Below are 12340 nucleotides of genomic sequence, written 5' to 3'. Positions count from 1 at the left end.
GAAAGACGAGCAACTTTTTAAAAAAAATTCTGACTCGGTTTGCGAGTGTTGTCTCTCAAAACGAGCAGAATTCAAACTAATGGGGTATGCAGTACCGCATTTGGCCAGAGGTGCGGGGGCACCGGTAACACTTGGAACGGTTCGGAGCCGTTCGGAAATATTTGGAATCACTCGGAAATACTCGGAGACACTCGGAAATACTCCGTTTCCGAGCGTTTCCAAGCCTTTCCGAGGGTTTCCGAGTTCAGCCGAGCTGTTCCGTGAGTATTTCCGAGGATCTCCGGCGCCCCCCCCCACCTCTGGCCACATGCGGTATTGCATGCAATAGAAGTCAATGTGGAACAAATTATCTTCGTTTCCATTGACTTCTATGGGGGAAACTCGCTTTGATATGCGAGTGCTTTGGATTACAAGCATTCTTCTGAAACGGATTATGCTCGTAATCCAAGGTTCCACTGTACAATGGATCTAACCATGGCCATTAAAATTGACCTTGCAATAATAGAAGGAATTTCTATTTATGAATTAATTATCATTTATAACAATAAATGAATGTAACATTATCATTTATAAGACAAAAATATAAAATTACATATGTCCAACACATTAACATTATAATCTGAATGTCCATTTTATTATTATAACGTATAATAATAAATGGATGGACACGTCCCATTATAATAGACCTTTGCGATTTCTCTTGTGCTCAGTCAAGGGAAAATTTGGACTGCCCAATGTTTCTTGCATCCCTGTTACCCCCCCCCCCCCCCCCCCACAGAGATAAGTTTAATTAAATTGATCCCAGCAGAGCAAATTCTTTTATTCCATTTTGATCTTTAAATACGTTTCACTCACCATTACTGTTGTCCAGGTAAACAGGGTCACTTTTGTTGCTCTCACCATATGCGCACTGGTAAAAACCTTTATCACCCATCTCAACATAATCTATTATCCTTACTTGTCCAGTACGTTGTTGCTTCCAACTGTCTTTGTACCAATAATACATCTGATTATTCTGCCCAGTTGTCTCCACATCACATTTGAGAGATATGGATTCTTTCCTGAAGATCTTATTCCAGTTAGGATCCAAAGTCACCACTGGCCGGTCTACAGCCTCTAAATGTCATTGTGAAAGCAATGAGTATAGAAACATTTATTTCATAGATAAATACAACAGTCTAATGCCCCATACACACGGTCAGATTTCCCGACGGGAAATGTTCGATGGGAGCCTGTTGTCGGAAATTCCAACCGTGTGTAGGCTCCATCGGACATTTTCCGTCGGAATTTCCGAAAAACAAAATTTGAGATCCGGATCTCAAATTTTCCGACAACAAAATCCGTTCTCATATATTCCGATCGTGTGTACACAATTCCGATGCACAAATATTCCACGCATGCTCGGAATCAAGCAGAAGAGCCGCACTGGCTATTGAGCTTCATTTTTCTCGGCTCATCGTACAAGTTGTACGTCACCGCGTTCTTGACTTTCGGAATTTCCGATAAAGAACCGTGTGTATGCAAGACAAGTTTGAGCCAAAATCCGTCGGAAGAAATCCATGGATTTTGTTGTCGGAATGTCCGATCATGTGTACGCTGCATTCGTTTTTCCGCAATATTTTTTACACTTCATCCCAATTGGGATAATAATATCAGCGTTTCTCAACCGGGGGGAACCATAGCATCACAGGGTACTGTCTGAAGTTTTCGGGGTTCCTTGCTTTGTCCAGTATTTTTGCCTCTGGACTCTGATGTGAAAGGAAGGAAAGGACTGAGGACTCTGATGTGAAAGGAGGGAGAGGACTCTGATGTGAAAGGAGGGAGAGGACTCTAATGTGAAAGGAGGGAGAGGACTCTGATTTGTAAGGGTGGAGGACTCTGATGTGGAAGGAGGGAGAGGACTGAGGACTCTGATGTGAAAGGAGGCAGGGGACTCTGATGTGAAAGGAGGGAGAGGACTGAGGACTCTGATGTGAAAGGAGGGAGAAGACTCTGATGTGAAAGGAGGGAGAGGACTGAGGACTCTGATGTGAAAGGAGGGAGAAGACTCTGATGTGAAAGGAGGGAGAGGACTGAGGACTCTGATGTGAAAGGAGGGAGAGGACTCTGATGTGAAAGGAGGGAGAGGACTGAAGACTCTGATGTGGGAAAGTGAGGGGGGGGGGGACTGAGGACTCTGATGTGAAAGGAGGGAGAGGACTGAGGACTCTGATGTGGGAAAGTGAGGGGGGACTGAGGACTCTGATGTGAAAGGAGGGAGAGGACTGAGGACTCTGATGTGAAAGGAGGGAGAGGACTGAGGACTCTGATGTGAAAGGAGGGAGAGGACTGAAGACTCTGATGTGGAAAAGTGAAGGGGGAGGCCCATCTGTACCATGTATAGAACCTGCATGGGCAGGGGTTGATCCCCTGCTCAACCCCCCTCTCTTTCTACTGGCAGCAGCAGAGCCTATGAGGAGGAGACTGGACAACCCAGCAGCTGAATAGGACACTGGCATATGTAGTTCTGGAAGAGGAATGAATACAATTGAATCTATAATACCCAGTATTCCCTGCACTGGAGGATTAGAATACAGGGCTTTTCCCGGGCAAATTACTGGGACTCAGGGCAGCCTAGTGCAGAGAGCGAGAGATCGAGAACCTGCTGTCTGGGGGGGTCTGCATCCACACAGTGCCAAGAGACTGAGCCACTGAGAGCCTCTAGTGTGTGGAACCTTGGAGCTGTGCAGACCTGCGGCTGTGCCTGTCTGTGCGCAACACCAGAGACTGCATAGAAACTGGGTGTTCTGTTTGCCCTGCGATCACGAGGATTTGCACCTTCTGGGACAACAGACTGCCAAAGTATTGGACCGGATCCGTTGCATATCAAGAGTGGTGGTCAGGACAACTGAGCTTAACCCCACATTGCCCATAGTTAGTGCTTGTATAGACTGCTCCTTACTTAGCATCAGCCCATCCATTCCACACTCTTAAAAGGACAGCTTCATGTGCACCACCTCACAGAACGCCCCCAACGTCGGCCGGCTTAACATTCCACACTAGGCGTCACGTATCACGACAGAGTGCACTTCAGGACACTGTCTTTGAATCGGTTATTACAGAGTTATGCCCTATACACACGATCGCACATTCTGACAACAAAATCCATGTTTTTTTCTGACGGATGTTGGCTCAAACCTGACTTGCATACACACGGTCACACAAACTTGGTCGAAAATTCCGAACGTCAAGAACGCGGTGACGTACAACACGTACGACGAGCCGAGAAAAATTAAGTTCAATAGCCAGTGCGGCTCTTCTGCTTGATTCCGAGCATGCGTGGAACTTTGTGCGTCGGAAATGTGTACACACGATGGGAATTTCTGACAACAGATTTTATTGTCAGAAAATTTGAGATCCAGATCTCAAATTTTGTGCGACGGAAATTCAGATGGAAAATGTCCGATGGAGCCTACACAGGGTCGGAAAATCCGACCGTGTGTATGGGGCATTGCAGTGAGACTTCCGTTATTGCTGTTATATACCTCACTGTTTAAGCAGTTCCTTATTAATGCTGTTGAATCCATGTTAGTCGGGTTTAGTTTTAATATGATCAATGTTAATTTCCATACTTAAGGCTAGTATTCAAAATTAGCCTAATCGATTTTAACCTGATCTCTGCCTATCTACTGGTTTGTGCTTTGCCGTATTATTCCATACACCATCCACTTGCTTGTGGCTTATTTCTGTGTACTGTATTGCAGTGGTGGCATACTAACGCTTACGTTACACAGGTGTGGGCGGCCTCCAACTTACAACCGGGTGTGTCAGTGGGGACCAAGAAGCTCAAAGGGTTGTGGCAGGTCAGAGAACCCATCATCTCAAGTGGCTCCTGTGGGGGTAAGTGCTACATGTGAAAGGAGAGGACCGAGGACCCTGATATGAAAGGTGGGGGGTGTCAGGGCTGGGCTCAGCCCTTCCTTCTCTGAGCTGGCCGCTCAGCTGTCGGCCAATTGCCAGCTCCTATCTCTCCACAGTTACTCAGCTGTTGAGGATCCTGCTTGTCAGTCCTGCCTACCTAAGCCGTCCAGTCCAGAGGAGCTCTGCCTTCGCCTTGGTCACATCACAGAAACTCTACTGCGATCCTGTTCAAGACTTGCTTTACTGACATCCCTTCTGGCTCCAGATCCTGCTTGCTGTTCCACTACATTGATCCCTGACTTCTGGCTTGACTGACTATCCATTCCGGTTACTGAACTTTGGCTATGTTTTGACTACGTTTGTTCTTTTTACTTTTATTATTAAACAAGTGTGATTTAACTGTACTTCTGTCTCGGTCTGATTTCATGGTTTCTGACAGGGGGTTACTAAGGACTCTGATGTGGGAAAGAAGGGGGGAGGACTGAGGGCTATAATGTGATAAACAACTGAGAGCTCTGCTAGGAAAATGTTTGACTGAGGACTCTGATGTAAAAGGGGAGGGCGGGAATGGGGGAGTTATATGAAATGGGGGGGGGGCTGAGGACACTGATGTGAAATGGAGGCTGAGGACTCGGATGTGAAAGAGGGGCTGAGGACTCTGATGTGAAAGAGGGGCTGAGGATTCTAATGGGAAGTTGGACCTCATTTTAGACTGGATTAAAGAAGCATGCAGTACTTTCCTTTCAATAATTTACTTTAGGGATCTGCATTAGGCATCGCATGGCCATAGAGTGATACATCTTGGTGTGTTCACAAGTACTCCAGACGGTCAGGAGTGCACTGCTAAAAGCCTGGTTCCCTTCCAAGGGGGTACTTTCCTAAAGTGTACCTGTCATCGGATACATTATTCATGTTCAGCATGTGCGATAATTTGTCAATGTGACACTTTTGGGTAATTGTTACCATAGTTATTCATCCAATGAAACTGCTGGTACATTCATTCTGTACCAATGGGGCAAAACCAAATGCTCACCTTCTGTTTTCCATATGTGTTTAACCGCTTGCCGACCAGCCAGCACAGTTGTACTGCGGCAACATGGCTCGGCTGCGCGAATCGCTGTCATGTTACGTCGGTAACATATACGGCCACTAGGGGGCGCACGCCTCCTGCTTGCCCACGGAGCCGATGCAAGGCTTACCGAGAACCGGGATCTATGTGTGTAAACACACAGTTTCCGATTCTCTGAGGGGAGAACAGACAGATCGTCTGTTCATACAGAGTATGAACAGCGATCTGTCATCTCCCCTGCACAGTCCCCTCCCCCACTGAGGGAACACAATTAACCCCTTGATCGCCCCCTAGTGGTTAACCCCTTCACTGCCAGTGATATTTTTACAGTAATCAATGCATTTTTATTGCACTGTTCACTGTAAAAATGGCAATGGTTCCAAAAATTTGTCAAAATTGTCCGACGTGTCCGCCATAGTGTCGCAGTCCCGATAAAAATCGCAGATCGCCGCCATTACTAGTAAAAAAAATTCATAATAAAAATGCCATCCCCTATTTTGTAGACGCTATAATTTTTGCGCAAACCAATCAATATACCCTAATTGTGATTTTTTTAATCAAAAATATGTAGGAGAATACATATCGGCCTAAACTTAGGAATTTTTTTTTTTATATATATATTTTTGGTGATATTTATTATAGCAAAAAGTAAAATATATTTAGTTTTTTTCAAAATTGTCGCTCTCTTTTTGTTTATAGTGCAAAAAATAAAAATCGCAGAGGCGATAAAATACCACCAAAAGAAAGCTCTATTTGTGGGGAAAAAAAGGACGTCATTTTTGTTTGGGTACAATGTCGCACGATTGTCAGTTAAAGCGACACAGTGCCGTATCGCATAAAGTGCTCTGGTCTGGAAGGGGGTAAATCCTTCCAGGGCTGAAGTGGTTAAAATCAATAAACTGTTTTAAATTGTCATACAAATATATATTTGAAATCTAATCTTTATTATTTTTTGGCAATAACATGGTGCGGGCGGATTTCCGCCAGTCACAGGCCCTCCAGCCTGAGTCTTAGAATAAGAGGGAGGTGAAGCCTTCATTAATCAACATGTCATATCCTGCCCCCCTTGTATATTTTGCGGGTTAGTGAGCATAGAGGAGGAGGGAGGGAGTGGGCTGTGATTTACCACTGTGTATACACCCACATGTGAGACTCTATAGTCACATGGACTGCTCAGATGTGATAGGGGGGAAATGCCCAGCATAGAAACCCACTGAAAACTGAGCGTGTGCAGAGCTGCCAACACTGCTCTGCAAAATCCCTAGCTGAACTGGGGACATGGACAGAAGGGGGCGATAGAGAGTGTCAGGATCAGCCAGGTTTTTTTTTTTGCAGAATACCTAAAACGAATCTCGTAGAGTGTGTATGAACAGCATGTAATGCATCATTTATTGGTAGGTTTTTATGATGTGGGTTTAGTGACACTTTAAACCAGTAGAGGAAACAGAAGGAGAACATTTGATTTTGCTACATTCACAGAGAATGACTACCAGCAATTTCACTCGATGAACAGCTATTTAATAGAAAAGAAAGGCAATAGAACAATCATAAGCTGCAATTTGTACTACTAGACTATATAATTACATACAATGCAATGTAAAAAGTAGATAACATGTTTACTTACTGGTGTGATGTGCGAAAAGTGCTGAAATATAACAGGGAGATAAAAAAATGAATTGGTAAGAAAGTATTGTTGATACATTTTCTGTTAATTGCTTACAGACAGATTTAACACTGACAATACATCAGGCAATAGACATGCACTAACAAAAAATGTGTTCGTTTTCGTTCCATTAGTTTTTTTTTTTTTTCATCTTTCGGGTCATTCGTTTCGAATAAATTAGTAAATTAAAAAATTCTAAAATAAGAAAGGAAATCCGAAAATTCGAAAGAATGAAAATCCGAAAATTTAAAAAAATCCGAAAATTTGAAAATCCGAAAATTTGAAAATCCGAAATTACTAACTAACTAATAATACCGAACTACTAAATTATAGGTATTGGAATTTCCTTTCAAATTTGGCTGTTAGTGAACGTAAGGAATACAAATTTATCCGAAGTTACGAATTATCCGAAATAATAACGAATAATAATAATAACTATAATTTATTAGTTGATAATAATTATTATTAGTTAGTTAGTTATTATTTCAGATTTTCTAATTTTTGGGTTTTCTAATTCTTGGATTTTCATTCTTACATGTTATTTTAGTTTCTTTTGCATTTTCGGATTTTAGTTCCTATTTTCGGACTTTCAAATTTTCAGATTTTCGAATTTTTGAATTTCCGAATTTCCGAATTTTTTGATTTTCAAATTTTTGAATTTCAGAATTTTTGAATTTTCTGAATTTTTTAATTTTGGAAAAATTTGTTAAACAGGTTTCATTAATTGAATATTTTTGAATGAACGAATTTGTCAAATTTTGTCGAAAAACTAATTTGGAACGAAAACAGATTGCTCAGATCTACCAGGCAATTTTGTGGCAATGCCAACCACTGAAAAAAAAATAACCAAAGAGGCCCAGGCCTATCAACGTAGACATAAAGAAACAGCCAAAACTATTTATGGGAAGTTGTTTAATTTTCTTTTCTTTCTTTTTCTTTCTTTCTTTCTTTCTTTCTTTCTTTCTTTCTTTCTTTCTTTCTTTCTTTCTTTCTTTCTTTCTTTCTTTCTTTCTTTCTTTCTCACTTCAGCCCCAGAAGTATTTACCCCATTCCTGACCAGGCCATTTTTTGCGATACGGCACTGCGTTACTTTAACTGACAACTGCGCGGTCGTGCGATGTTGTGCCCAAATAAAATTGACGTCTTTTTTCCCCCACAAATAGAGCTTTCTTTTGGTGGTATTTGATCACCTCTGCGTTTTTTTATTTTTTGCGCTATAAACAAAAAACAACTGACTATTTTGAAAAAACCCAATATTTTTTACTTTCTGTTATAATACATATCCAAAAAAATAAAAAAAAGTCTTCATCAGTTTAGGCCAATATGTATTCTTCTATATATTTTTGGTAAAAAAAAAACCCACAATAGGCGTACATTGATTGGTTTGTGCAAAAGATATCACGTCTACAAACTATGGGATAGATTTATGGACTTTTATTTGTTTATTGTTATTACTGGTAATGACGGCGACCTGCGATTTTTAACGGGACTGCGACATTGCGGCGGACAAATCTGACCCCAGATGACACATTTTGGGGACCATCGACATTATTACAGTGATCCGTGCTATAAAAATGCACTGATCAATGTATAAATGACACTGGCAGGGAAGGGATTGTACACATTTGGGGGGCGATCAAGGGGTTAAGTGTGTACCCTGAGCGTGTTCTAACTGTAGGGGGGATGGGCTGACTGGGACATGACAGAGATCGCTGTTCCTGATCACCGGGAACAGCAGAACTCCATGTTGTCCCCGGTCGAGGGCGGTCGGCCGCCATCGAGTCCGCTGGACCCACGCACCCGCAATCTCACATGCATGGACCGACATAGGGGCATGTTGGTTCGTGCAGGAGAGCCGACCTGTCACAGTATATGTGCGGCGGCTGGTCGGCAAGCAGTTAAAAATGTTGAAAATGTTTTATTTTGTAAAGTGCTGCACAAACTATTGGCACTATACCATATAAATCATGTATGATAATAATAATAATAATAATATTAATAATAATATTATAATGGTATATTAATAATAATAATAATAATAATAATAATATGTAACAAATAATAATAATAATAATAATAATAATAATAATAATAATAATATGTAACAATAATTAGTAATAATGTACTACTACTAATAATAATATGGTATGATAATACAATTATTTGTAATATTTTTATTATTATTATTATTTAAAATAATAATTAATTATAATTACATATATATATATATATATATATATATATATATATATATATATATATATTTTTTTTTTTTTTTTTACATCTATACATAAATGTTTTGCCTTTCATTTCTATTTTAAACTGAATGGGTTGTTTTACAAGGTGAGGGATTACATATACTTTAATTAGTGAATGCTAAAGTATATGTAAACCCTCACCTTGTAAACAACCCATTCAGTTTAACCACTTAAGGACCGAGCCTCTTTTTGACACTTGTTGTTTACAAGTTAAAATCATTTTTTTTGCTAGAAAATTACTTAGAACCCCAAAACATTATATATTTTTTTTCAGACACCCTAGAGATCAAAACGGTGGTCGTTGCAATACTTTCTGTCATACCGTATTTGCACAGCAGTCTTACAAGCACAATTTTTAGGAAAAAATACACTTGTTGACTTAAAAAATAAGACAACAGTAAAGTTAGCCCGATTTTTTTTTCATACTGTGAAAGATAATGTTACGCTGAGTAAATTGATACCTAAAATGTCACGCTTCAAAATTGTGCCCGCTCGTGGAATGGTGACAGACTTTGACCCTTAAAAATCTCCATAGGCGACGTTTAAAAAATGTCTACAGGTTACCAGGTTTGAGTTACAGAGGAGGTCTAGGGCTAGAAATATTTCTCTCGCTCTAACGATCGCGGCGATACCTCATATGTGTGGTTTGAACACCGTTTTCATATGTGGGTGTGATTTACGAATGCGGTCGGTTCTGCGCGTGAGCTTGGCGGGACGAGGCGCTTTAATTTATTTGTTTATTTATTCTTATTTATTTTACTTTTTATTTTTACATTGTCCTTTTAAAAATGCTGGGTCACTTTTATTCCTATTACAAGGAATGTAAACATCCCTTGTAATAGAAAAAAAAGCATGACAGGAACTCTTAAATATGAGATCTGGGGTCAAAAAGACATCAGATCTCACATTTACACAAAAATGCAATAAAAAACAAAAAAAACAAAAAACAAAATGAAACGTAATTTTTTTTTGCAAAGAAAAAAAAAATCCCCTTTAAAAGCATTGTGCGGAAGTGACGTTTGATGTCATGGAGTCCAGCAGAGGCCATCTTCCCCTCACTTGCCTCTATGTCTCAGAGGGGGACGGACGCAACAGTCTCCGCTGCTATCGACGGCTCTGGTAAGCGGCGGAGATGATCAGAACACAGCGGGAGGGGGCCCTCTCCCACCCCCCAATAAAAGTTATGTCATGGCGAATCCGCAGCGGAGACCACTTTTATCCGAAAGCCACGCAATTGTTGAAAATACCGGGGTTATTAACGTCAAAGTACCGACATACAATGACGGCGATTTATGAAAGGCAAAACATTTATGTATAGATGTAAAAAAAAAAAAATCTTTTTTACCCTTCATTATAAGGCCTCATGCATACTGGATGTTTTCACAGCGGCTGTTTTTGGTGTGTTTTTTTTCCTGCCGCCTGTAAACTCCCCAGCATTTTTTCCTATGTGCACACATAGGATGTTATCAGCATTTTTTGGCTGCAAAAAAAAAATAAAAAAATAAAAAAAGCAAAAAAAAATCCCAGAACTAGTGAGTTTTAAAAACTAGTTTTAAAACTATTTTTTTTCAAAGGTATTTTTCAGCTGTAAAAACGCTCTAACTCTGATATTTTGTGTTTTATCAGCGTTTTTGAGCTTTTATAGGAGTATAGTTTTGCTAAAAAAAAAAATAAATAAATAAAACAAAAAAAGCTGAAAAAAAACACTGCAAAACTTATTCTAGAGCTACAGCTCTCTACAGCGAATGCTACCGCCATTTTTATAAAGTCCAATGTGCATGAGGCCTTAGTAATCGCATTCCCTCTGTTCTGAGCTGCATAAGGAGCTCAGAGAGCTGGGGAAGAAGAAGAAGAAGCAGCAGCACACTGGTCTTCCCAGCGAATGGCTGAGCAGGTGTGTGTGTGTGTGTGTGTGTGTGTGTGTGTGTGTGTGGGGGGGGTTATAGTGTGTTCAGGCCATGTCTGATTATTGGAGGAGAGCAGACTGAGTTACCAGCACAGCTAGAGAACTGACCATGCTGTGTTCTCCTGCTTAGTGTTGTCAGTTTTTAATAGGAAAGTAGAGGGAGTGACAGGGACAAAGATAACAGGATACTTTTTCATACAAGTACATGGTACAGCAGGCACATATCAGGAATATGAAATGTTAGGGTAACCTATTCCTTAATTTACAAGGGTAAGAAAAAAATAATTGAAACGTATAGTATCTCACAAAAGTAAGTGCACCCCTCACGTTTTTGTAAATATTTTCTTCTATCTTTTCATGTGACAACACTGAAGAAATGACACTTGTCTACAATGTAAAGTAGTGAGTGTACAGATTGTATAACAGTGTAAATTTGCTGTCCCCTCAAAATAACTCAACACACAGCCATTAATGTCTAAACCGCTGGCAACAAAAGTGAGTACACCCCTAAGTGAAAATGGGGTGGAAGAGGGAGGGGTAAATACAGTTACCAGACAAGATCTACAAGATACAACAAATATCAAAAATGAAAGTCACCAAATATTTATGAATGTTCGTCATACTTGGATTATTGACAACGGCTTCTGCAAAAGGGACCCAGGACAGTCAGTAGACCACCTGAGATATTACTATACATGTACAGTATATAGCTCTGATATATACCGCAGCGCTGTACAGAGAACACTGAGCCAATCACATAAGTCTCTGTACCAGAGGAGCTTACACTCTAATGTGCCCCCCCCCCCCCCCACAGCCACACTATTATTATTATACATTTATATATAGTAGATCTGACATATACCGCAGTGCTGTACAGAGAGCACTGAGCCATTCACCAGAGGAGCTTACACTCTAATGTCCCCGTCCCCGACAGTCACACACCCTAAATTTAGTTGAGAGAAAGACAAGTCAATGCTGTTTAACAATTTCTGGGTTGCTATCAGTTCAGCACTTATCTCAGCACTAGTCCGTTGATTTCAATTAATCAGCTATAAATAAAAAAAAAAGAAAATGAAAATCTCATACTCACAGATCATTAGAATGAACCTGATGGCCGCCATGGTGCATGCATCCAATGTACTGAGTGCGTTGTATTCGTACATCTGGGGAGAAGTTCACACTTTACTTCCTCTTATTTAATGAACCGTGAACGGAGAAGCTCTGCACGTGTATGGTTGTTGCAGCTGAAGGAGCAGATGTGATTTTAAGTCAAATTTTCTACACTTCCCTGTCTGGTAAGCCATGGCTCTCAAGCCTCCTACACACGATCTGATTTTCCTGACGGGAAATGTGTGATGACAGGCTGTTGGCGGAAAATGCCGACCATGTGTGCGCTCCATCGGACAATTGTTGTCGGATTTTCCGCGGACAAATGTTGGATGGCAGGTTTTCAAATTTTTCCGCAGACAAATGTCAGTTGTCAGATTTTCCAGAGCGTGTGTACACAAGTCTGTCGGACAAAAGTCCAAAGTACAAACAGGCAT

The 12340-nt window shown here is 40.6% G+C and overlaps 1 protein-coding gene across 2 annotated transcripts in view; it reads right to left on the bottom strand.

Annotated features, from left to right (window-relative positions):
- The window catches only part of LOC141116938 (Fc receptor-like protein 3), a 54362-nt gene extending 42412 nt beyond the window's left edge, over positions 1 to 11950 (bottom strand). For both annotated transcript variants that reach the window (XM_073609449.1, XM_073609450.1), the window contains exons 1-3: positions 11887 to 11950; positions 6594 to 6614; positions 856 to 1116 (exon numbers count right to left, since the gene is read on the bottom strand). In XM_073609449.1, coding sequence (XP_073465550.1) covers positions 856 to 1116; positions 6594 to 6614; positions 11887 to 11917 — 313 coding nt within the window. In that variant the 5' untranslated portion in view covers positions 11918 to 11950. The remainder of the gene's footprint in view (positions 1 to 855; positions 1117 to 6593; positions 6615 to 11886) is intronic.
- Between the last annotated feature and the right edge of the window lie 390 nt (positions 11951 to 12340).

This window comes from Aquarana catesbeiana, linkage group LG13, assembly GCF_042186555.1.
Source record: "Aquarana catesbeiana isolate 2022-GZ linkage group LG13, ASM4218655v1, whole genome shotgun sequence".
Taxonomy (NCBI): domain Eukaryota; kingdom Metazoa; phylum Chordata; class Amphibia; order Anura; family Ranidae; genus Aquarana; species Aquarana catesbeiana.
Note: the sequence above shows the minus strand (reverse complement) of the source record. Positions and strands in the feature narration are given on the sequence as shown.